The 27448-nt window shown below is 32.6% G+C and overlaps 1 protein-coding gene across 2 annotated transcripts in view; it reads left to right on the forward strand.

The window, feature by feature from the left end:
• LOC114336050 (dystrobrevin beta) overlaps positions 1-27448 on the forward strand; it is a 96088-nt gene that overhangs the window by 28796 nt on the left and 39844 nt on the right. The window contains exons 6-11 of one of the 2 annotated variants that reach the window (XM_050653318.1): positions 7854-7962; positions 10940-11106; positions 11186-11310; positions 14929-15027; positions 16936-17017; positions 17161-17202. In XM_050653318.1, the coding sequence (XP_050509275.1) occupies positions 7854-7962; positions 10940-11106; positions 11186-11310; positions 14929-15027; positions 16936-17017; positions 17161-17202 (624 nt within the window). The remainder of the gene's footprint in view (positions 1-7853; positions 7963-10939; positions 11107-11185; positions 11311-14928; positions 15028-16935; positions 17018-17160; positions 17203-27448) is intronic. The other variant, XM_050653319.1, reaches the window with a different exon arrangement.

Here is a 27448-nt window from a genome sequence, read left to right on the forward strand (position 1 = left end):
AAATACTTTTAGATTTATTTAAGAAAAATGCACTTTTTTTAATTATAATAATGTCATTTTCGATTTAATCAACTATTTTTTTTAAACTAAGCATTCCAAACCGGTCGAATCACATGGATCGTATCAATTATACCTAAATAAAGTTAATTTCAAGTGGAAAGCTATTCATTTCTATTAGTATTGTAACGACGAGGGTTTAATTTTTTACATTTCAAAAAGAAAAAAGCAGAAAGCGACTTTATTTTCGTCATAAGTCAGTCAGCTCTTATGCAAAAAAACTTTTGTCAGAGCTTATTTGAAATATTTTTTAATGAACTTTAAAGATGCCTCCTAAGTTTTCCTAAAAAATTGCACCACATTCGAGTTATTTGAGATTGAAGGTTCTCCATTTCGAAGTTCTTCGAAAATAACCATCCTTTAAAGAGCAATAACTCAGTCGTGATTGGATTTACATAGGTCTTTTGTGACGCGAATCTCTTTGTTTTTTTATTAGGCACAATTTTGCACTTAATGATTTTTTCTATAAATTTTTTTACGTTATTCATGAAAAACGGTTATAAACCGTGAGTTTTTCAATGAAAAATGCATAGTTTCAATCGCAAATAACTTGGAAAGTGTCAATTTTGCAAAAAAAAATTATAGAACAAAATTTACTCAGAATTGGTCACTCTATCGATTTCCATAGTTATTTTGATTAAAAAAAATTTCATCCACTAGATGGGGTTGTTTTTAATTCCAGGACAAAAGTGCAGTTTGGCATAGGCTAGATTTTGAAGGAGAGTGTCAACAGAGCTTAACTCCAAATTTTCATTAAAATCGGTGTTGATTCTCAAAATTCCACGGTTTTACAGTTTTTTACCGCTGATGAGAGTGGTCTATTATACATTATACAATACATTACAAACATATATGTCCAGTTTTTTTTATATATTCTATTGTCTGTAGGGTCGTCTGTGTATGATCTGCGTGGGTAGTCCTGTACTATACGCTGTGAGCTCGTACGTAGAGGGGATATTTAAAAATTCGCGAGCGCCAGTAGTGACCAGTCTGTAAACGTTTACTGGAAATTTGACATAAATGTCAAAGTGATTAATTTAAAATTAAGATACATATTAGTTGGTCAAAGCTGTGGTATATATTTTTACCTTAAATATACTTACGTTTTAAATACTTTTTTTTTTTTTATTATCTCCCTTTATTGACAATCAGATATAAAACAAACATCTATAAGTCAATTTGTTGGTCTTACATTAAATTAAATTATTGTAAATGTGGTGACGTGGAGAGGTAAACATCCAGCGATGTTTCCTCAGTTACCTCTTAGGTCGGAGGGCCAGCTTCTTCTTAGTCTTCTATTGTGGACAGGTTGCAGTAGTGGATGAAGTAGTGGATTAGGATGGTCTTCTAGTTTGTTGTGGTGTTTTCTGTTGTTTTCTCGGATGACTTCGGTTACATATGGAATTTTTAGATCTGTGTGTAGAGTTTGGTTTGATACATACCATGGTGCATTAACTATTGCTCGAAGTATCTTGGATTGCGCTCTCTGGATAATCACAGTATTGGATTTGCTAGCACAGCCCCACAGTTCAATGCCATAAGTCCAGATTGGCTTTATCACTGCTTTATATATTAGCAATTTGTTTTCTATTGAAAGATGGGAATTTCTTCCAATGAGCCAGTAAAGTTCTTTGGTTTTTAGGTCAAGTTGCATTCTTTTCTTTGTTATATGGTGTTTCCAGTTGAGTTTATTGTCAAAGTGTAGCCCTAGATATTTGACTTGATTACTTTGTGGTATTTTTATTTGATTGATGGTTACTGGTGGGCAGGTTCCAGTCCGGAGAGTGAATGTTATATGGGATGATTTTGTTTCGTTTACCTTAAACTTCCACTTCTTCAGCCATATTTCAAGTGAGTTTAGATGCTCTTGGAGATTTTGTGTTGCTGCAATAGGATCGTCATGCTTGGCAAAAATAGCAGTGTCGTCTGCAAATGTCCCGATGGTTGTTTTATCATTTGTAGGCAAGTCATATGTATATAGTATGTACAATAATGGTCCTAGTATGCTCCCTTGTGGTACGCCAGAGTGAATAGGCTTGTATTCCGAGACTTCTTCATTAACTTTTACTTTAAACTGCCGTTCGTGTAGGTAGGCTCTCAGTAGGTTGTAGTAACTTGCTGGAAGAATTCTTTTTATTTTGCATAACAAGCCTGGATGCCAGACTTTGTCAAAAGCCTGACTGATGTCTATAAAGGCTGCTGTGCAGTACTGCTGATTTTCAAGTGACTGGTTAATGGCGTTGACTATGCGATGGCATTGTTGTATCGTTGAATGGCTTTGTCGAAATCCGAACTGATGATCTGGGATCCAATTTTGTGGATTTATTTCTGCATTTATTCTGTTTAGGATAAGTCTTTCAAGCAACTTGGAGATTGTTGGTAATAAGCTGATAGGCCTATATGATGAGACATCTAGAGGGTTTTTGCCAGGCTTTGGTATCATAATTATTTGTCCAATTTTGAGTGCTTTGGGCCAGTAGTCACATCTAAGTATTGCATTGAATATGTGCAGTAGTTTAACTATGCCCTTTTTGGGTATTTCTTTTAACATTTTTGCGGTTATCAGATCTTCGCCTGGTGCCTTCTTTGGGTTTAGGGTGGCAGTTACGTCTCTAATTTCTTTTGGAGTAAATAGTTTTATTCGGTCCTGTATCTGTAGTGGTTCTTCTAATATTTGGTTCGCTTCTGGTACTTGGTCGTCATTTAGTGGAGTAAAAACTTCTGCTAAATACTCGGCAAATAGGTCAGCCTTTTCTTTATCACTTTTTGCCCATGGTCCTGGTGGTGTTGAATTTTTACGTATTGGAGGTAATGCTGTTATTGGCTTTCTCTTACTTTTTATGGGCTTCCATATAGAGTTGTCTTGTCTTGAAAGATTGGTGATATAATTCGTAAATGACTCATTTTTGACTTCTTGCAGCTTTGATTTTAATTTGTTGCTGATGCGATTGTATCTTGTTCTGCTGTCTGGTGTGTGTGTTCGTTGCCATGCAGATCTGGCCTTTCTTTTTTCAGCTACCAGTTTTTTTATTTCTAAAGGTATATTACTTATGTTTCTGTTGGGACTACTTTGTGGGGTAGCTGATTTAGCTGCATACTGTAGTATGTTTATAAATTTGTTATAGTCCTCTTCTATTTCTTCCGGTTTTTTCAGCCTCGTTGTTATTTCGATAGTATCGTGAATTATTTGTCGGTAAGTGTCCCAGTTTGTTTTATTGTTGTGCAGGTGGAGTTTTGGTTTTTTAGTGATAACTGTTGTACTTACCGTTGCTATTATTGGGCTATGGTCAGTAGTTAGGTCATAGCTTGGTGTTATATCTGTATAAGTTATACCGATACCGTTTGTTATGAAGAAGTCCAATAAATCTGGTTTTTTGTTGGGATCGGTCGGCCAGTATGTTGGTGTTCCCGTTGAGATAAATGAGTAATTCTTATTTTGTATAACATGTGCCAGTTCTCTGCCTTTTGTTGTTATAAGTCGTGACCCCCACAAGGTATGCTTGCTGTTGTAATCTCCCCCAGCAATGAATTTTGGTCCTAAAGTTTGGAAAAATTCTTCATAGTGTTCTCGTTTTAGATTATGGCGAGGAGGGCAGTACACAGCTGTTACGTTGACATTATATGGAAGTGCTTCAACGCTTACTGTCGTTGCTTGTATGTGTTCTTCTTTGTACTTCAGTAGTTCATGATGTTTAATATTTTCTTTGATGAGTATTGCTGTACCTCCGTGGGCTGTGCCGTCAGGATGCTCAGTATGATATAGTTTATATTTAGGTATGTTAAAATAAGTTCTGTTTGTGAAGTGTGTTTCACTAATTAAAAATATGTCAATTTTATTTATGTCTAGAAATATTTTCACTTCTTCTGTATGGCTTGGAAGGCCGTTGGCATTCCATTGGGCTATTCGAAGAAACTTAGCCATTTATTTCATTTTGTTCATAAGCATGGTAAGCATGTTGAGGACCATGCTATTTTGTTGGATTAGTTGGTTGAATAGATTCTTGAATTCTTCCAAAAACTTGTTTAACACAGTGGTTGTATCTTCTGTTTGGTTGCGTTTAGTTACTTCAGCATAGCTCATGCCCTGGGGCAGTGGATTGGATAGTTGTTGTGTGTTTCTTGTGTATATATCATTTGTGTAGATTGCTGATGGGTTTTGATGCTCTCCATTGTTTTTATTGCTTCCTTTGGTAAGTTTCTTATAGTGATCACATCCCTTGTAATTGGCTGGGTGGCCTCCATTGCATAACGCACATATGGCTGGCGTCTCCTTTGACTTTTTGCACGTGGTGGTATTGTGTGAGCCTCCGCATTTTACACAGACGTATGGTTTATTACAATATGATTTGGAATGTCCATATTGTTGGCATCTCATGCACTGTATTATACTGTTTTTTTGAGTTCGTGGAGGTTCTATGTGTACTACTCTGTTCTGTAGGCCTGTTATATTATAGACATCTTTGTTGTTTTGCGCGGGTTCTAAATCTACAAAGAAGAGATTAAGTGGTTCTTTGGTTTTTTGTTGTTTTACATTAACTATGTTTCTCACTTTGTGCCCTAACTGAGATAGCTCACTTTTTATGTCATCAGTATTGGTTGAGTGATGTAAGTATCTGATCACGATTCTGTAGGCTCGTTCTTCTTTTAGTTGGTACGTGTGATGGTATATATTTTTTTCCTTGAACTCCTTAACCAATTTTCGGTATATTTCTGGTGTTTCACAATTTATTTTGACAACGTTGTTTATTAAACTTTTTGTCTGGTATTCTTCTTTTTTGGCTATTTCCTCTAATTGCTTTGTCATCTCTTTGAAATCCTGTACCCCGTGTACAAATATTGGTGGAGGTTTTGGTATTTTGTTGGTTTCGACGTTTCCAATATTTTCTTCTGTTTCTTTCGACAGCGGTTGGAATCGGTTACCTGTTTCAATTTCGCTTGGATTTGGTTTGTTGTTATGTATTTTCTTTCTTTTATTGCTTCCCATGACTTGCCAAGCGTTTTTACTGTTTGTCTGATTTTCTTCTTCATCTTCGCTGGTTGATGTCATATAGTGAGTTTCTCTGTCTTCGATATTTGCACTATTTTTACTTGATGTCGGCATTTGCTGCTGAACTGGTTGAGAGCTGAACTGGTTGGTATTTACTGTCTGTATAGGAGTTGTATGATACTGTTGTTGCATAGTTGGCATATTCATGTTCATTGCATTTTCTGGTTGCTTCATCATTGTTGGCTGCCACTGTAGTTGGTTATTGGTTGCTTGTGGTATTTGTAAATTTATTGGATCACTCTGTATGTTTTGTTGTTGATAAACTGGTTGTCCATTTCTGAACCCAATAAGATTCCCCGAAGGGAACATATTGTTTTGTTTTTCTCACTTATTGCTAATGGGTTTTTTTTTATTGTTGTTGATAAGATAATTAGAATTCTTAATCACCGGTTTTTCGGAGCGCTTTAACGATGTTTACACCTCGATGGCCCAGCGACGACTGTTTTAAATACTGAATTTAAGTTTTTTTAATGTTCCGTAATATGTAATTATAAATTAATCTATTAATCTTAGCGTCATCTACACGATAATTGTGAAAGTATCCGAAGTAAGAAATTAATATTTCATTAATAGAACGTTAAAATGACTAGCAAAATCTTTAAAAAATCGATTACAATTTAATTACTTTTTTGCGTTGTAAATATTAAGCGATAACAATTAAATAATAAATTTAAAAATTACCGGTGAAAGTTGCATTAGTAATCCACTAGGAGCGACACCAGCGAAGCTCAGAGCGTATATGCCTGATCGTGTCTTGCAGCGCCGCAATCACAAGAAGGCGAGGACTGACAATTCTTACGGGGACGTTCAAGCATAGATATAATAACAAGTAGATTAGGCCAGGTCCGAAGTTTTCGTTAGGTGTTCTCGGAATGTGAGTATTCTGTTTAGAGTAACCCCGAGGTATTTCGGATATTTATTGTGTTCCAGTAATTTGTTATTAAATACACTCGTAAATCCCTGTTTGCCAGGGGTTAAGATAAAAACTTGATAATTCAGTTTTTGTAGTACTTCATTGTAATCTACATTTCTTAAAGTATTCGCTGAGGATGGTATATCATTCGTGAGAGTGTTTTCTGTAGTTTTCTAAAGATTGGTGGCTTGTTGCAAGGGTCCAGTCGTCAGCGTATCCAAACTTGCTAGATTCGGTTGCAGGCATGTCAGCAATATAGAGGCTCAGAAGTAAAGGGGCAAGCACAGAACCTCGTGGAAGGCCATTATTAAGTTCCATCTGTCTGCTCATATTATTTCCCACTATTACCTGGAAGGTTCTGTTTGTCAGCATAATATTGTCAATGAGATTAATTATCTTTCTGCAGGGCATAATACGGGTCAGCATGTATATTAATCCCTGTCTCCAAACAGTTGAATTAATGCTGCGGCTATTTTTTGTTTTTTTTTTAAACTAGCTTCTATAAAAGTTCAGTGGGTACATTTTCAAGTATCCTGTGACTAATTCTGTTGAGGAAAAGCTTTTCTAATAGTTTATATACCACACTGAGTAGGGCTATGGGGCGGTAGTTATCTGGCTTATCATTTGGTGTGCTCGGTTTCGGAATTTCAATTATCTTTCGATTAAGTGAGGAAGGAATGTTGCCTGTGCATATATCCGTATATGCAAGCTACTGTTTCGTGTGTGCACCACTGTGTATCAGGAACTCAAGATGGATGCCATCACACCCAGGTGCCATTCCACAAATAATAATTCTTGTTGAATATTCTGAGGCCGTTTTGTTCGTTTGTTTTAATACCGTTAAGTCTCTTTTGAGTTTGGTAGTATGTGTTAATTCTTGTGGAGCTTTGAATAGAGATACTATATAGGAGGCAACCTTGCCAGGAATCATTTTATCCTCTCTAGATTCCAATTGGTTAGCTCCTCCAATTTTTCGCAAAAGGGACCATGCCTGCCAGCTTGATTTTTTGAAATTTTCGACAGTCTCTATCCACTTTTGAGATAAATATGATAATTGACTTTTAACTATAACACTATTGCCATGTTGTGATAATAGATACTTTATCAACTTGTATATGCTCCTTCTCAGAGGCATCTTTCAGTGCGTCACAGTTTTTCGATTTCTTTCTAACTCATTAAGTTGGAAGTGACAGAGAAAAGGTACGTCCGTGATTAAAATCATTTATAACATTTATTCTAGTTGTTGATAGATGGCGCTATAATGGAACAAAAAATGATTTATGTATTATATATATACGACTATAATCTGTACAATTTATAAGACTATACAAATCAAAGAACGTTCCTTTTTATAAATGAAATAAACACAATTGATTTGTTTTTATAACAAATTACTATTACGATTCTGACAACTGTCAGATTTAACTAAAATGCCATGCTATGATTCTCTAAATTCTTAAAATCATATATTACATCATTAATGACACACTGAAAGACAGAAGAACTTTAAATTATAGTCGTATAGATATGTAATAGGTAAATAATGGGTAAATACCTAAATCTTTTTTCCGATTATAGCGCCATCTATCAGCAACTGGAATAAATATTATAAATGTGTATGTATCACGGACCTACCTTTTTTTCTGTCACTTGTGACGCACTGAAAGGTGCCTCTGACAAGGAGTATATTAATAATTCACATACAGTCAAATAGAATAAGGGACTTGTTAAGTTAAAGTATTGTAACGATTATTCTCAGAACTATACATTCGTATTAATAGTGGTAGTTCTGCAGTTCTGACAGATGATTTTATTTGTATTAAAATAATTTTTTAGAACGCTAAGATCACCGTCAATGACTTTTTGGATACTATGATGTCTGATCCTGGACCGCCAGCATTAGTTTGGTTACCACTGTTACATCGTCTAGCTAATGTTGAAAATGGTAAGTAGTTACATTTTTTAAATCTGTATATTCTTAATTAATACATTAAGGATGTATTTAGGCTAAAGTATATTGTTTCGGCATATGAATTGAGCAATAATTCAGCGTAAATTTTTTAAATTGAAAAAAAACTAATGTGGTCATCAACATATGGCTGGCAGATGTGAATCTTCATCCAACTCTTCAATGTCAGAAAAACAATTAAAAAAAAGTTACTGTACATACGAGGCGTACACTAAACAGTTGACTGATGCCATAAGAAGGCATGTGTCTTGGTGTCGCGCCACACTAACACGACTCAACTGAGGCAGCTCAAATTTGGTATGGAATGCTGACTGGTGATGAAACACGAATATACAGGGTGATTGATTAGTAGGGTAAAGCTCAATAGCTCCGCTATAGTAATAGATAGCAATAAAAGTTAAAAACAAAAATTTTAGCCACCTTTGAGCTTCACATTACAAAATTAGTTAGAATGTTACAGGGTGTTCGATAACACAGTGGCAGACCTATTTTATGTTTTTTTAAATGGAACACCCTATATTTTATTTTATATTCCAAACCCTGTTAACTTCTCCATCACAAAAATATAAAGGTTTGTAATGTTATACAGGGTATTTACAAAGTTATAACCAATTTTGTATGAAAATCGTAACAAGTTCAACTCCCTGTATAAATAAAAATAAGCACAACAGCAATGGTTTATTATTGCCATATTTTTTTATTTATTGTCAAAATTTTTAAGAATTATTGATATTGCTAATTTTCTTTATATCAATACAGGGTGAGTCAAAACGCAAGTACATTATTTTCTCAGTAATGTTAAATGTAACACCCTGTATTTTATATCATTATTGAAAAGTAACATTAACGTACTTTAATTTTTATATAACATTCCCTATGCCCAAATTTATTAGTTTTCGAGATATTTTCATTTTTCAGAGCAAATTATTTTAGGTGTTTAAATTTATCTAAATTTTAAGTAAGCCATGACTGAATTGACAATTGAAGATTACCGATTATCAATCCGGTAATCAATGCAACACTGTAGCAAATAAAGAAATAAAAATAATTTATTAGTAATACATTTTACAAACAAAAACACAACCACTACATGCAACATTTTTGAAACAATTAAAAACTATCTTTTTATGTAAATGCAACAAATAAACAAAGAAAATTAGTAATAAATTTTACAAAAAAAAACACACAAACACAAAATACAATATTTTGTGAAGACAATTAAACACTACTTTTGTATGTAAATGTAACAAATAAAGAACGAAACATAATTTATCAGTAATACATTTTGCAAAAAAACATGTTTGAAAAAATTAGAAGCTACTTTTAATAAAATATTTTTAATATTTAATTACATAAGGTGTTCAAAATTATTTCCTAACACATTTATGTACGCCTAAAAACGATCATTGAATGAGCTACTTACTCTACGGAGCATTTGTAAATTAACACATCGAAATACACTTTGTATTCTATTTTTCATCTCATCCCTTGTTGTTGGAGGTACCTATTTTATAAACTTCATTATTAACGCAACCCCAAAAAAATCAGTCCAGTTTATTAAATTCTGGTGATTTGGGTGACCACGCTACTGGTCCATTGAAAAATATCTCGAAAACTAATAAATTTAGACATAGGGAATGTTATCTAAGAATTAAAGTACGGTAATGGTACTTTTCAATAGTGATATAAAATACAGGGTGTTCCATTTAAAATTACTGAGAAAATAATGTACTTGCGTTTTGACTCACCCTGTATTTGATATAAAGAAAATTAGCAATATCGACCATTCTTGAAAATTTTGTCAATACGTTAAAAAATATGGCAATAATAAACCATTGTTGTTTTGCTTATTTTTATTTATACAGGAGTTGAACTTGTTACGATTTTCATATAAAATTGGTTATAACTTTGTAAATACCCTGTATAACATAACAAACCTTTATATTTTTGTGATGGAGAAGTTAACAGGATTTCGAATTTAAAATAAAATATAGGGTGTTCCATTTAAAAAAACATAAGTTTGGTCTGCCACTGTGTTATCGAACACCCTGTAACATTCTAACTAATTTTGTAATGTGAAACTCAAAGGTGGCTAAAATTTTTGTTATTAACTTTTATTGCTATCTATTACTATAGCGGAGCTATTGAGCTTTACCCTACTAATCAATCACCCTGTATTGCTATAAGTCTGAAACAAAAAATCAATCAACGTTGTGGGTGTTTCAAGATAGGCCAAAGCCAATAAAAATAGTCCAAGTGGTCAAACAAATGGTCGCGAGTTTTAAAGGAAAAAAGGACATGTTGCCGCGTTTTCACAAGAGAATGGTAGAATTGTCAATGCTGAGTGGTATAAAATAGTTTGATGAGCTCCGAAAAAACAACCGGACTCGTCTTATCCTCTCCCATAAGGCTTGCGCACACATCGCATGGGTGGGCCATCCTGCATTCACTCCTGAATTGGCACCGTGGATTTTTTTGTGTACCCGACAATCAAAAATAAACTACGCTGAAAATGTTTTAAGACACCAGATGAGGCGATCGAAGCAACAAAAATCTCATTTCTGAGGTACTTATTTCGGACTGGTTTGATTTTTCCCGTAAATATGTTTTGCTTCTATCATTTATGCAAAACTAGTGTACGCCTGGTACAATCGGTGAACGCGTATACTAGTTAAAGAGTCACACGCAGAACATACACGCACACACATTAGAGAAGACATGTCGGGATAAGAAAGCGCCTTGCTGTTTGTCGTGAGTCTACACGGGTCTCGTCTAGGTTGGAGTACGATGAATCCACTCTTGTATGATGAAAAGTGAGCAAGATGCACGTGTTTATATTAGGCTTGTCAAAACCAACGAGAACTGCTAAAAATCTGCGTTATGTTATTAAAATCAAACAATATTAATAGTCTCTAAACATATTGAAAACATTTATTGATTTTTCATTTTTTAGTTATTCATCCGGTGCAATGTGATGCTTGTCAAAGAGAAAACTTCACAGGATTTCGTTATAGATGTCAGAAATGTCCGCATTATACGCTTTGTCAAGACTGTTTTTGGAGGGGTAGAGTTTCAGCACCACACATACTTGAACATCAAGTGAAAGAATACGCTTCCTTTGTAAGTTTTTTTATAAATACTGTACAAGTGTTTTAATTATATATAATTAATTATTTTTTTTAAATGCTTCTATTTCTAGTCGCCCAGTAAAACAATTGGTCAGTCCTTAAGAAAATCCTTTCGATGTGTTCCTGATAAACAGAAAAATAATTTACCAAGGTTTCCGGAACAACCCGAGAAAACTCTAAATCTCTCTCATATAGTGTAAGTATTTATATAGGTCTACGCTTGGTAATTTTACATTAAGGGGATGGGCGCAAAATTTTTCACTAATGCTATTCAAATGCATTCATTTTTTTCGAATCCTGAGAAAACTAATAAGTATTTTTGAAAAATTTAAACGCAGAATGAAAGATTACATTATTACCGAGGGCCGAAAGTCCCTGATAACTTCTATAAAGTTTATTTTAATAAGTTACAGGGGTGAAAAAGTAGAGAAAATTGAATGTGATTTTTAATTTCAAATATCTTATTCAAAAGAAACTTTTTGTTTATTCTAAAGGACTTTCGGCCCTCGGTAATAATGTAATCATTCATTATGCGTTTAAATTTTTTAAGAATATTTATTAGTTTTTCCAGGATTCGAAAAAATGAACACCATGTCCGTGGTGATATTTTTCAAATCGAACATTCGCTATCTTTGTCATACAACGCACTTAGTCGAACATAATCTGCTGACAAGACAGTGACAATTTTAAATATTTGACACGGGTTCAGGAATATTTTGAGTTGTTTATTAAATAATATTGATAGTGTATTTGATAAATTGATTTAAGACGTGAACTTAATAAAAAGTTATTTATTGTTTATTATTTATGGAAGATCCAAGCAGAGAATACACCAGGATATATTCTGTGATCCAAGTATTTTGTTGTTAAGAGGCAACAGTAGCGATCAACAGGTAGCAACAAACGCGGTCCAAGATTGCGGCTGTAATTTTGAATATTTTGTTGAGATATTTGGCACAAATATTTGTAATATAATAAAGAATGGCGTTACAGAGCCCAATTTGAGAAATATGTTAGTATGTGGAAATTACTCTATTACTAAATAAAATATTGCAAAAAGGAGCATGTACCGCCATTAAGAATAACAAAAAAATAAACTTTCTTCAAATAAACTTTTTATCCCATGCCTAGGGGTGATTCCATTTCAAATCACTCAATTTTGGAGCAAAAAAAATTTTGGACCTCTGATTTGTCTGAAAATTGGTATATAGCTTCTGCGGGACGTACAAATAAGATATTTAAGGTCAAAAAATCTTCTTCTTCTTTTTTTCTCAAAATGTTATTTTATGCGATTTTACAGTGATTTGGTGTTTATTTATACAAATTTGCATTTTCTATCGTAAAGTATCAATGAAAAACGTAATATTTTAATAGAAAGGACTCAAAAATGTCCTTATATGGCAGTTACTTTGATTAAAAACAAGCTTTTGATCAAATTTTATAGTGTAGAAAACGTTAAAATACCGTTTTTTACATTTTTCTCCATTCCCACAATACATCATAATCGATTTGGCTGAAAATTTGCCCACAGATAGACAAAACATAGGACTTTAAGTGGTGAGAAGGATTTGAATTATATTACAATACCAAAAAAGTTATATGCAATATTATAGTCAAAAATATAGGCGTCTACTGTAAGTAAAATTAACTCGAAAATATGGACCTCATGACAAAAATTGTTAAAAAGAAATTGTAATAATTGTAAATACGATTTATTTGGAACAATTTCAGTTCCTACCATTTTTGTCGAAAAGTTAAAAATGGCGGAGATATTGAGCCAAACAGGTTCTCCTTTAAAATCAAGATGGCGGCTAACGTAACGGAGGAATTCATTCGTGATTTAGGCTACTATTGACTCCCTTAAAGATCAAAAAAATTAAATTTTGGGCAGCTCGGCATTCAAGGTCAAATGCTATCCCGACTGGACTAATATATACTTTTGAGTCTGATATTACTGCATGTAACTTTTTTGGTATTGTAATATAATTCAAATCCTTCTAACCACTTAAAGTTCTATCTTTTGGATATCTGTGGGCAAATTTTCAGCCAAATCGATGATGATGTATTTTGGGAATGGAGGAAAATGTAAAAAACGGTATTTTAACGTTTTTTACACTATAAAATTTGAACAAAAACTTGTTTTGATTCAAAATAACTTGTTATAATGCCATATAATGACATTTTTGAGTCCTTTCTATTAAAATATTATGTTTTTCATTGATACTTTACGACAGAAAATGCAAATTTGTTTAAATAAACACCAAATCACTGTAAAATCGCATAAAATCACATTTTGAGAAAAAAGAAAAAGAAGATTTGACCTTAAATATCTTATTTTTACGTCCCGCAGAAGCTATATACCAATTTTCAGACAAATCGGAGATCCAAAATTTTTTGCCTGAGTGATTTGACATGGAATATACCCTAGATTTTGTGTCATATTGGACCTAGTAAAATTTTTTATCTCTAACAAGAAATCGAACATATAACTAAATAACTGAGTAGTCAACATAGAGAAAGTGTCACTTTCATTTTGACAAACCTGCGTCAAATTTCTGTTCTGTTATCTGCATTGGGATTACGAACACTCTACGGCGCTACGGAAAAACATGGTGGATACGATTCCTATCGAGTGTTCGTAATCCCTATGCAGATAACACAACAGAAATCTGACGCAGGTTTGTCAAAATGGCAGTGACACTTTCTCTATGTTGACTAATCAGTTATTTATATAATATGTTCGATTTCTTGTTAGAGATAAAAAATTTTACTAGGAGTAATTACCAACATATTTCTCAAATTGGGCTCTGTACCGCCATTCTTTATTATATTACGAATATGTGTGCTAAATATCTCAACAAAATGTTCAAAATTACAGCCGCAATCTTGGACCGCGTTTGTTGCTACCTGTTGATCTCTACTGTTGCCTCTTAAGAGGAAACAGTAGCGATCAACAGGTAGCGAAAACGCGTTCCAAGATTGCGGCTGTAATTTTGAATATTTTTTCGAGATATTTGGCACGCGTATTCGTAATATAATAAAGAATGGCGGTACAGAGCCGAATTTGAAAAATATATTAATATGTGGAAATTACTCTGTAATTAAATACAATATTAAAAAAACGAGCCTTTACCGCCATTAAGAAGAACAAAAAAATACACTTTCTTCAAATAAACGTTTTTATCCGATGCCTAGATTTTGTGTCATTTTGGAACTACTAAAATTTTTTATTTCATTAGTAGTTCCAAAATGACATAAAATCTAGGCATCGGATAAAAAAGTTTATTTGAAGAAAGTGTATTTTTTTGTTCTTCCTAATGGCGGTACAGGCTGGTTTTTTTAATATTGTATTTAATTACAGAGTAATTTCCACATATTAATATATTTTTCAAATTGGGCTCTGTACCGCCATTCTTTATTATATTACGAATACGTGTGCCAAATATCTCGAAAAAATATTCAAAATTACAGCCGCAATCTTGGAACGCGTTTTGGCTACCTGTTTATCACTACTGTATCACCTTAAAGATGTTCAAAATTTATATAAGGGTTCCATAGTAACAATATACATATTATAAAAAAAATCACTTTATCATTTTTTCTTTTTTCTCGATTAAGTATTAATTTTTATTATCGTATAAATTATTGTAATCACTGAATACATAGTTCCATACCAGTGATAATTTTACTACACGTAATTTGCCGTGTAAAGAAAGAAACCGTGGGGATAGCTCCGTAAAATATTTGCGCCTACATTCTTAAATGAAAACATTTATTGCCTGAAATTCAATGTAACTTTTGTTTTCTTTTTCAGTCCTCCTTCCCCTATTCCTTCCCATAATGGTTTTCCAGACGGCAATTTTGCAGCATTTGATGGTATGGGAAGTTTAGATAGCAGATCGACGGCAAGAAGGTAATTAACATTAACTAAGTTTTAAAATTTAGAGTCTCTAATTCAGTCTATCAGAATCAAAACCTGCTAAATCCTAAATTTTTCGTTCTGCTAAATCCAGACTAAAAGTACAAATTTCTGAAGATGTAAGGGACATGCAGCATGCAGAATTTATTTATGATCCTTTGATTGAGAAATGCCGGATACTTTTTGGAAAATTGACATTTTTAATGTCTTTTTTTAACCTCCTGAAAAGTTTCAAAACATGGATCTAGCAGGTTTTGATTCTATTGGCCCCAATTGTTATATTTTACTAGTTGACCAGACGAACTTGGTACCGCCTTAGAATTAAATAATGTATCAAGGTTCAATAAATAAAAATTAACCCATTCGCTGAACAGCATCGCCAGCGCTTGATGTGGTTACTTCAGTCAGGTGTCGTTCACGCGCCAGCGAGGGATACGATTACTTCATTTAGGTGCCGTTCAACAAACTGGCTCCTAGCCAAGTTCCATCCTTTTCGATCGGTAGTGAATGGGTTAACAGAAAAAAAATACTAAAATAGATTCTGTACGAAAAGTAAGTGGTTCTCAAGGAGAAGAACCCAATGGGTTTGTACAGAAGTGAAGCAAAAATATAAAGAAAAGACAAAAACTTATCTGCAACTTACATGTCAACCAAGACACAAGAAGCATACGTTCTATGGAGAGGAAAAACAAGTCACGCTAGAACCGGAAACATCATAAATTATCACAAATGAAGAAGTTAATATAATTACAGAGGAAGTTCGAAAAACACTTGAAAAACTGAAGAACAGAAAAGCTGCAGGTAAGGATGGAATACCAAACGAATAACTGAAATATTCCGGAGCAGCAATGACAGAACAATTAACAACATTAATTAACAAAATCATAAAACACAATAAAATATCGGAAGAATGGAGAACGAGCGAACGAATTCTACTATTCAAAAAAGGAGATAAAAAGTAGCCAGAAAACTACAGAGGTATCAACTTGCTAAATACTACCATAAAACTTACAACTAAAATTTTACAAGACCTAATGAATCAGAGGATAAATTTAGAAGATAAACAACAGGGTTTTCGTACTGGAAGATCGTGCACAGATGCAATATTCGTCATAAAGCAAATTACTAAGAAATCACTAGAGTATAATAGACCAGCATTTCTATGTCTGATTGACTGGAAGAAAGTATTTGACAGAATAAGACTCAAAGATGTAATCCCTCTAGATATAAAAACTATTGAAAACGTCTACCAAAACAACAAAATGGAAGTCAGAATAGATGGACAACTTACAGAACCTATAAATATAGGCAGCGGAATAAGACAGTGAGACTCATTGAATCCTATGCTCTTCAATTTAATCATGGATGAAATCATCAAAAACGTCAACAAAGGAAGAGGATATAGAATGGGAAACAAAGAAGTAAAAATACTCTGCTACGCAGACGACGCAATATTGGTAGCCCAAGATGGAGATAGTCTGCAAAGATTAGTCCACAGATTTAACATAAGAGCAAAAGAATTCAATATGACAATTTCGTCTCAGAAAACCAAAACAATAGTAATCAGTAAAGAACCAATCAGATGTAAAATAGAAATTGATGGTATCAGTAATAAGCAGTATTCAATAAGTAATGGAAGTAAAATACCTTGCAAAATAGCAAGAGATAAATCACCAATCGGTAGAAGAAGTATCGGCCGACCGCGAAAAAGATGGAGTGACAACCTTCCATAGAGGTATCAATCCGCCAATGAACAAGCAGAATTGCTTATAAAGAGAAAGAAGAAGAATTTTGATTTAACTTGTTTATCGTAACCTTCTGAAGAAATAATTCTTCAATCTTAACTCTTTGCCATCGTACGTTTGTCATTTTTAGAATTTGAGGCAAAAATTTTGTTTACAGCTTGGACAGTGCCCGCGACGACGAGCATCGTTTGATAGCGAGATACGCCGCGAAACTAGCCGAAGAGGCACGATCTGGCATGGTAAGATGGAGTTTTTTCAAAATAACTACACATAGTTAAAACTACTAACATTAATACAGGCATGTATATTCAGTTGTCTGATACTTCTGTTTTTTTATGTTGGATGATCTTCCTAAATGTGCTTTTGCTGTTGCTTCTTTTAGCCTCGAGGCGGTTATAGAAAACACTCACTGTCACCTGATGCGGTAAGTAGCCTAAACTGGTGCTTTTTGCTTTTATTCGAAATATGAACTGTTCTACTTAAAAGTGCACATTTTTATTTAGCCCATTTAAATATTTGATCTCTATAAATAAAAATATTGGTTATACATATTTCAGACATATGCGCTAAGGGACTTTGTGAAAAACACAGTTACTACTTAAGAACATACAGTAGAGTGTCGATTATCCGAACTAATTGGGAGACATGGGCGTTCGGAAAACCGATTTGTTCGGATAATCGAACTATATTGAGATTGTCATACATATTTATCCACAAGTGAATAAAAACCATATTTATATAACTGCATATTTGTTTATACCTTGATAATGACAAATAGCAATTAAACAAAAAAGTGCAGTCTTTGCAACACAATTGAAGAAAATTGAAGATATTTTAAGCGTTAATTACTAACGCTTGCTCAGTACTCGAGTGCGGGGCGCGGGAGTTCGGATAACCGGTCGTTTCGGTTGATCGACGTTCGGATAATCGACGCTCTACTGTACATGAAAAATATTTTAATACTTAACGTGGCTTAAGTTTAGCTTAAGTTTTTTATTATTAATCAAAGATAATGATACTATTATCTGCTAAATTCGTTAATAACATCTTTGAACCAAGATTCGGAAATGTTATTGGGACCGTGCAAGTTGCGCAAAGCGACATCTATTTCTACGCTCTGCACTTTTAATTGTATTGACCAATTACGTTAGTCCTGGTTGCTGGATAATTGTCAAGGCTATAGCCCAAAAAAATAATAAGAAGAAAAAATAAGATTCAGGTTATGTGATGAAAACGTAAACAATTGTATGTAGTAAACAAAATTAGTTATTAAAATGCAGTACTGCACGCAAAATACAATTAATTAAATTTGCCTTTATATAATAATTACATATCATATCAATATTGTGGAGCAACATATAATTTTTCTCCTTCAATGACAGTAGATATGAAATGTACGTCAATTTGACAATTTCAATTGACAATATGAATTATTTAAGAAAGCTGCAATATTTCTCCGCTATTCGCGCACGATCGTTTCACGTATCCCTTCCAAGTACTTGCACACCGCGAATACTTTATACTGGCATCAAGTGGCAAGAATAAAAGTTGAATAAGAACTGCCGAGTGAAATAAATATAAACATAGCATTGAGATAAAGCTGTATCATCTCACTTCTACTCTTTAACTTATATTAGAGACTGGTACTTTGCAGCCGAACTATAATAGTCAACATGATATTTTACAAGACCTAATCAATCAGAGGATAAGTTTAGCAGATGAATAACGGGGGTTTCGTACTGGGAGATCGTGTACAGATGCAATATTCGTCATAAAGCAAATTACTGATAAATCACTAGAGTATAATAGACCAGCATTTCTATGTCTGATTGACTTGAAGAAAGCATTTGACAGAGTAGAATTAAGACTCACAGATGTAATCCATCTTCTGTATAAAAGAGGATTTCCCTTAGATATCATAAAAACTATTGAAAAAATCTACCATATAACAACAAAATGGAAGTCAGAATGGATGGACAACTTACAGAAGCTATGCTTTTTCTCATGAGCATTTTTCAGTGCGTCACAGTTTTTCGATTTCTTTCTAACGCATTAAATTGTATATAACAGAAAAAAGGCACGTCGGTGATTACTTTGGTAATTATTCTAGTTCGGTGATTATTCTAGTTATCAATAGATGGCGCTATAATAGAAAAAAATTTATTTACTAATTATAATATAATATATCTAGGAATATAATCTGTACAATTTATAAGACTATACAAATCAAAGAAAATACCATTTTATAAATGCAATAAAGACAATTGATTTGTTTTTATGCCCAATTGCAAATAAAATTTGACAACTGTCACATTTAACTAAAATGTCATGTTAGAATAATGTTATAAATGTATATTATCACGGACTTACCTTTTTTCTATCATTTGTGACGCACTGAAAAATCCTCATGAAAAGAACCATACAGACATAGGCAACGGAATAAGACAGGGAGACTCATTGAGCCCTATGATCTTCAATTTAATCATGGACGAAATCATCAAAAGCGTCAACAAAGGAAGAGGATACGGAATGGGAAACAAACATGTAAAAGTACTCTGTTACGCAGACGACGCAATATTGATAGTCTAAGATGACGAGAGTCTGCAAATATTAGTCCACATATTTAAGATAACAGCAAAAGTATTCAATATGACAATTTCATCTCAGAAAAATAAAACAATGATAATCAGTAAAGAACCAATCAGATGTTAAATAGAAATTGATGGCATCAGTATTGAGCAAGTAATGGAAATAAAATACCTTGGAATTACATTGTCAAGTTACGGAGACCTTGACAAAGAAGTTAGAAATCAAATACAAAAAGCAAATAGACTGGCAGGATGCCTTAATAACACTATATGGCGAAACCGACATATTAACAATGAGATGAAGTCAAGAATTTATAAAGCCAGTGTAAGGCCAATAATGACATATACATCAGAAGAGGCGATACAGCCAGAACACAAATACTACTGGAAACGGCAGAGATGAGAGTACTGAGAAGAATTACAGGAAATGCGCTGAAAGATCGAAAGTGAAGACATTAGAAGACAATGTAACGTATAGTGTTTAATCGAATGGACACTAAATAGAAAAAAATAATGGAATAACCACATAACCATAATAGGGGAGACATGTGTGGTCAAAATAGCAAGAGATAAATCACCAATCGGTAGAAGTATCGGCCGACCGCGCAAAAGATGGAGTGACAACCTTCCATAGAGGTATCAATCCGCCCATGAACAAGCAGAATGGCTTATAAAGAGGAAGAAGAAGAACATTATATCCAATAACCAATAACGGTCATGGAACTAATAGAAGAAAAATAAATAAAAGCGAAATAGTGCTTCAAATAAGAGAGTATCTGCAAAATATTCATGATTTTAGACCCTAAAATATACAGATATAACGCCGACGACGTCGCCGATTGGCGTAACAACAAAAATGCCGATTTTGATGACTATGTCATCAGATTCAATCAGTTGATATAGTGCGAAAACATAGGAATTCTTATACGGATGATCTGGCCATCTTGGCCAACAGCAAATTCGAATGGCATACCAAGAGATAGTATGCAACAGGCTCCGCGCAGACCTCCCCGTAGTCTATGCTTGAAACCAAATAATTATTCTATTGAAGCTGTCCAATGTATAAGAAGTCAGTGTGGTCAGAGATAGGGTTTTATAGCCCGTTGACCGCCATTATTTACCTAACAATAAAACACTGAAAACGTTTGTTTTCTATACTTCCACAAAATTTATTAAAACTAACTGACTACAGCTGTTTCGGCAGAGTGCCTTTCCCAAGTGATTTAGATTACTATGGGTTTGCTTTTTTAAAGTCTTTAACTGAAGAGGTTGAGGAGTGGGGAGCTGTTTGTCTCGAGTTGGTCATTCAGAATTATAATGTATTATTTAATTTATTAATTTCCATAGATTCTAATAAAGATATCTTAAGGCCTTTATTTTGAATATGCAGAATTTGAAACTGTTCATTAAAAGAATGATTATGATCTAGAAGGTGAAGTGTTATATAAACCTTCTAGATCATAATCATTCTTTTAATGAACAGTTTCAAATTCTGCATATTCAAAATAAAGGCCTTAAGCTATCTTTATTAGAATCTAAAAAAATTAATAAATTGAAAAATACAGATATAATTCTGAATGACCAACTCGAGACAAACAGCTCCCTACTCCTCAACCCCTTCAGTTAAAGACTTTAAAAAGGCAAACCCATAGTAATCTAAATCACTTGAGAAAGGCACTCTACCGAAACAGCTGTAGTCACATAGTTTTAATAAATTTTGTGGAAGTATAGAAAACAAACGTTTTCAGTGTTTTATTGTTAGATAAAATGAACTTCCATCAAGTAACGGTAGAATCCATCAATCAGCCATTATTTATGCTCAAGATAATGCGTTAAGACACTAGAAAACCGGAACACAAAAATAAAAACCTTATTGTCCCGTTAAGGCGGAAAAACTTCATTTTGCCTTTGTAAAGTATCGAGGCCGATATAATATTTTGTACCTCATAGTGTTAAACGTCACTGTTTTAATCTTAATTGAAAACTTCTTGCACTTTTGTGTAGAATAGTACATTTATTATTTTTAGAATCAAGTCTATCTATATAGAATAGATTACCTAATTATTAAATTATTATCATTAAAAAGACAAAACATTTCATCTTGCTTGTTACATTCTATAAGACCTAAGAGTAAAATACCTTAGTGTTTAACGCCTAACTGTTCATCTTAATTTTTGTATAGTTGTCTTCTGATTTTTATAATCTTGTCGCTGGATTTTATATACCTATACTGAAATTGAAAGCTTTTTTGTTATGTCAGGAAATTATTTATTTTTTCTTTTTCTTATTTCACCCAAAATTCTAAAAATTGCTCTAGAATTCCGTTCCATTTGTTTGGTAAATTTAAGTAGGTAAAGCAGGAAGATTAAGATGATCGGAATAACTAGAAAATATGAATAAGAAAAGAGTATTTTGTCGGCATCATCCATGTTTTCAAATGGATATCAAATTCTGATCTTTCTGTACTTGTATTTGATTGTAGATGATGTGTTCCTGGCCTGCTGTGAAGTCAGTGTTGGTATATTCTTACTGGTGACTTCTTCTTTCGATATTGGTAACCAGATCTTGCTGCATTTTATTGATGTTTGCTATTTGTTTTGATTTGTTTTACACATTATCTAGTAGGATAAGGACTGCTTTCTTGATTTTCCTCTTTTTACTATCTGCTTCCTCCATAACTGTTGATGCAGCTTTCAATTGGACTCGGTGTTCAGTATCACAAGCATATTTTCATCAGCATCATTTAATAAACAGGTGAAAAAATATTGCCGAATTAATAAACAAGTGAAAAAAATATTGCCGAATTTAATAAACAAGTGAAAAAAATATTACCGAATTAATAAACACGTGACAAAAATATTGCCGAATTAATAAACAGGTGAAAAAAATATTGCCGAATTAATAAACAGGTGAAAAAAAAATTGCCGAATTAATAAACAGGTGAAAAAAATATTGCCGAATTAATAAACAGTTGAAAAAAATATTGCCGAATTAATACAAAGGCGAAAAAAATATTGCCGAATTAATAAACAGGTGAAAAAAATATTGCCGAATTAATAAACAGGTGAAAAAATATTGCCGAATTAATAAACAGACGAAAAAAATATTGCCGAATTAATAAACAGGCGAAAAAAATATTGCCGAATTAATAAACAGGTGAAAAAATATTGCCGAATTAATAAACAGGCGAAAAAAATATTGCCGAATTAATAAACAGGTGAAAAAATATTGCCGAATTAATAAACAGGTTAAAAAAATTGCTGAATTAATAAACAGGCGAAAAAAATATTGCCGAATTAATAAACAGGTGAAAAAAATATTGCCGAAAGTATCTGTTTTTAATGTAAGATTCATGCTCATTTATCCTGAATACTTAGCAGTCTTGAAGTTTCTCCCAGATAAAAATTGTTGCATTCGCACAGAATGTTATAAATGCAGTTCTTTGGTTGGTTTGGTTTTGTTGGGTAAGTAAAGTAGATCTGAGTGTATTGGTTGTTTTGGTACAGTATGTATTTAAATATGATATTGTTGATATTTTCCATTGCCCTCTTGTAGACGTTTCAGGACCGTGATGTTTTATTGTTTTCTTTCTTCGATTTTGTGCTGAATCATCATTCATGATGATGCATCATTTTGATGTAGAACATCAAACACATTCCATGTGTATTTCTGGTTATCTCTATGTCTAAAGAACATGTTACTGATTTTCAATTAAATCTTGGTAATGGACTTTTTACCTTCTTCTGGAAAATCACAAGAATCTGCATTAAGAATAATAATTCCTTAACAATAAAATTTATTTTTACTGTTCGGAACCGGTTATTATAAAACACACAGTGTGGATGTAATGAGTTGATTATTCAGTTTCCTTCTGTTTATCTTCATAAAAAATAAACAATGTATGACTGCATTTCTCAATAGTTTTGCTTTACGAAAAGCAGATGCGGCCGTTTCATTAAATTATTTAATGTATCTGCATCTGCGTTTCGTGAACGTAAAGGAAAACATAGATAGTTTAGAAAAATATAGATGGTTACTGCATGATCTCTTTTTAAGAAGTTTAAACATTGTTATCACAAATTAATAGCAAAACAAAGAAAACACTTGCCTTTGACGTAAACGTGTTTTGGGATTTTGCAAGTTAAATGAACTAAATCTGTCGAATAGAGAGGATACTTCTGCGATTCATACTTCAAATCCGTCATGCTCATTCTGAAATTTACTAGAGAGGTCTCCTTTTTTAAGGTTAAAAAAGATGTGTATTTTAGACATTCTGACAGCTACCGAAAGATTTGGAATTTATAAAAAACACAATATGCACAAGTTTTCCTTTTCTATACAATAGGGAACTTGCATAAAAATTTAAATTAAAAAAAATGTTATAAATCACAACAGAACATATCTTAAAACATGTATCAAAAATAAAAAATGCACCAACAAAGTAAACAAAATTGTATATAATTTTAAATTAGACATTATAAACGTAAGGAGAAAATACAGGTATGTGACGTCACAAGTGTTTTTGATCGTTTGACCTATTCATAGGAAACTTGTACTTTTACAAAATGGTTTTATTTTCCATAGTAAACCTTTTATTTCCTTCAAAAACTGTATCAAACTCCAATCTCAACAAACTGGTATATATTATTTCAATGACATATGATAAATGTCATTAGAATATAAATATTTTTCCCTTATTCCGCGACGATAAGCTGGCCAAATACCCAAGTAGATGGAGGCCAATAAACTAAAGAAGGAGAAGAAGAATATACCTAAATACAACCATAAACATAACAATCCAGTAAAACTATGTGACGCCACGGGTCGTAGGAACTATTTAAAATCGCAGAAGATTTTACATTTGTATTTCTAAGTTATTATGAGTTTTTGAAGCGTGAAATTTTGGAAATCTCATTTTTAAACAAAATGAACAATATTATGTAATAAAAAAAATGTGTAAGTTCCCTATTGATTTACTTTTTCCCTTATCATCATCATCATTGGCCCGTTCTAGAATCAGCTTTCATTCCTTCCTATCATTCGCCTTAATACGCGTAAGTCGTCTTCCACCTGGTGCTTAAATCGGGTTCTGGGCCTGCCTCTTTTCGTGACTCTATCCGGTCTTAGGTTATAAATGTGTCTTGACGGCTCCATCTCGTTCATTCTTTCTAAGTGGCATAGCTCCTTATACATCTATATCTTCTTCGGATAAGGCTCTTTTGAAGAAAAGAAATGCTTTTCTTATGTTAAGTTTGAGACACCCTGTAGGGAGGACAAGGTATAAGTGTGAGTATACATCGAAATCGTATTGTAGTCGTTTTTTGAATGTCCCTGATATCTTTAGAAACAAAGAAAATATACGCTTTTATTCTTTAACATCTGTTTTAACTGAAACAAAAGCTTGAGACACCCTGTAGGGAGGAAATGGTACAAAAGTGGGTATACATCGAAATAATGTTGTAGTCTCATATTTTGTGTACATTTTATTTTTTTAGTTTCTCTGACATCTTTAATAACATAGAAACTAGACGGTTTTACTCTATAATATGTGTTTTAACCGACGACATGCGATACGTGAGGAGGCCATCTCTTATCATTCACTAAGATGAAATTATTTCATATAATATTATAGTGCGAAAGGAACAAAGTGTTCAAAGAAAGAAAATCTGCGCAATGTACCTCTCGCTATTTAAAGACCCTCCACGTAGCCCCTAATTCGTACTTACGCGTAAGGAAATTTCACCTTAAAACATCACAGAGCCTCCATTAAACAATATTGTCTGTATTATGTTGCGCTGTGCATACCGCTCACTTGGTCGACAAATAACTCTTAAGGTTTCGACCAGAATTGTTAACGTTATACGCCTTTCCGTTTTTAAAGAATAATTAACTGTTTTTTTATTGTTAATTTATTTTTGTGTCAGTTAAAACACGTCATGTTAAAGAATGCGTATATTTTCTTTGTTTCTAAAGATATCAGAGACATTCAAAAACAAAATGTTCACAAAACATAAGACTTCATACTCTGGGCTAATAAGCAAAATTCATGGAAAAGATATTTACAATCGAATTATAAGATCCTATATATTAATAATGTAGGTATGCAAAGTCCGCAGATAGTGTGCTACTCTTTTTATAAACAAAATGGCGCCGACAAATCGTATTTTTTTCAATTATTGCTCTATAACTCCGAAGCTTTTAACTTTACAACAAAAACACCCAAATAAAAATTCACCGCAATTAAATTCTGCATAGAGATATGTTTTTCACGATTTGCTCCGACGAAAATTTTCCTCGGAAAATGCGGGTTTTCCTAACAAAAACTCTAATTTTCAAATAAAGTTTTAGGTAAGTAATTATTAATCAATAATTAAATAACTTAGTGACATCAAAGCTTTCTTGGTATAGATTGTAATTCCAGAAGCCGGTGAAAATTAAACGAATATTTTAGCAACAATTCAATTGTTAATTAACAATTTATGGTCGCAATAATAACCAAAATAATCATGATACATTGATCAAACTTATAAAGATTATAAAGATGACATGCTTATTTAATATTTTATCGACAAAATATACATTTTTCTTTTTTTTGCATAATCTTTAAATTTTGAAAAAAAAATAGTTATAATGCTCTGATCTAATTAGTAAAGTACAAAGAAAGGTTATTTACCAGCAATTTTATTGCTGGAATCGAATTATAAGATCCTCTATATTATTAATATAGGTATGCAAAGTCCGCAGATAGTGTGCTACTTTTTTTATAAACAAAATGGCGCCGACAAATCGTATTTTTTTCAATTATTGCTCTATAACTCCGAAGATTTTAACTTTACACCAAAAACACAAATAAAAATTCACCCCAATTTAATTCTACATAGAGTCATGTTTTTCCCGATTTGCTCAGACAAAAATTTTCCTCGGAAAATGTGGGTTTTCCCAACAAAATCTCGAATTTTCAAATAATTTTTTTGGGCCAGTAATTATTTATCAATAATTATATAGCTTGGTGAAATAAAAGCTTTCTTGGTATAGATTATAAATTCAGAAGCCGGTGAAAATGAAACGAATACTTTAGCAACAATTCAATTGTTAATTAACAATTTACAGTCGCAATAACAACCAAAATAATCATGAGACGTTGATCAAACCTAGAAAGATTATAAAGGTGTGATGCCTATTTAATATTTTGTCGACAAAATATAAATTTTTCATTTTTTTGCATAATCTTTAAATGTTTAAAAAAAATTGTTATAAACAAATTAACATTTCTCAGAAATTGTTTATTATGTTCTAATTTTAAAAATACTTAAAATGCATATTTCATAGGTCTTGAAAATTAATGCTTTAAAAAAATTTTCCAACCATTTGCAAAAAAAGGTATGAAACAGCAAAGTAAATATACGATTTCTTCGTTGTTTAGAATTTGTTTTAATTGTTTCAAAGCTTAAAAGTGAGTCTATGGTACAATCTAATTACTCACAAAGAATGTCAAAAATTAGTGCAATGGTTATATTTTAATCAAAGATTAAAAATACTTTTTTTTGTAATTTTTAGCGCAAAAGTAGGCCTGATACAGAGTCGGAGCTAAAATGTTCACTCGAAGCGACTGACACGCAGCATACATTATTTATTAAAAGTGTACGTCGCGCGGCCGCCGGTCGTCGCTCCGACTGAAATTTTAGCTACAGTACTGTATTATTCTACTTTCGCGCGTGTAAATTACAAAAAAATATATTTATAATCTTTAATTAAAATATAACCATTAAACTTATAATCGATATTTTTTTGTAAATAATTAGCTTGTACTTTAAACTCACTTCTACGCTTTGAAAGAATTAAAAAAAATTATAAACACCGTAGCAATCGTATGTTTACTTTGCTGTTTCATAACTTTTTTGCAAATGGTTGCAAAAAAGTTTTAAAGCATTCATTTTCAAGATATTTGAAATGCGCATTTTAGCTATTTTTTAAAATTATAATATAATAAAAACTTTCTGAGAAACGTTAATTTGTTTATAACTATTTTTTTAACATTTAAAGATTATGCAAGAAAATAAAAAATTTATATTTTGTCGACAA

The sequence above is a fragment of the Diabrotica virgifera genome, chromosome 6 (genome assembly GCF_917563875.1).
Source record: "Diabrotica virgifera virgifera chromosome 6, PGI_DIABVI_V3a".
In the NCBI taxonomy this organism is placed as follows: Eukaryota; Metazoa; Arthropoda; class Insecta; order Coleoptera; family Chrysomelidae; genus Diabrotica; species Diabrotica virgifera.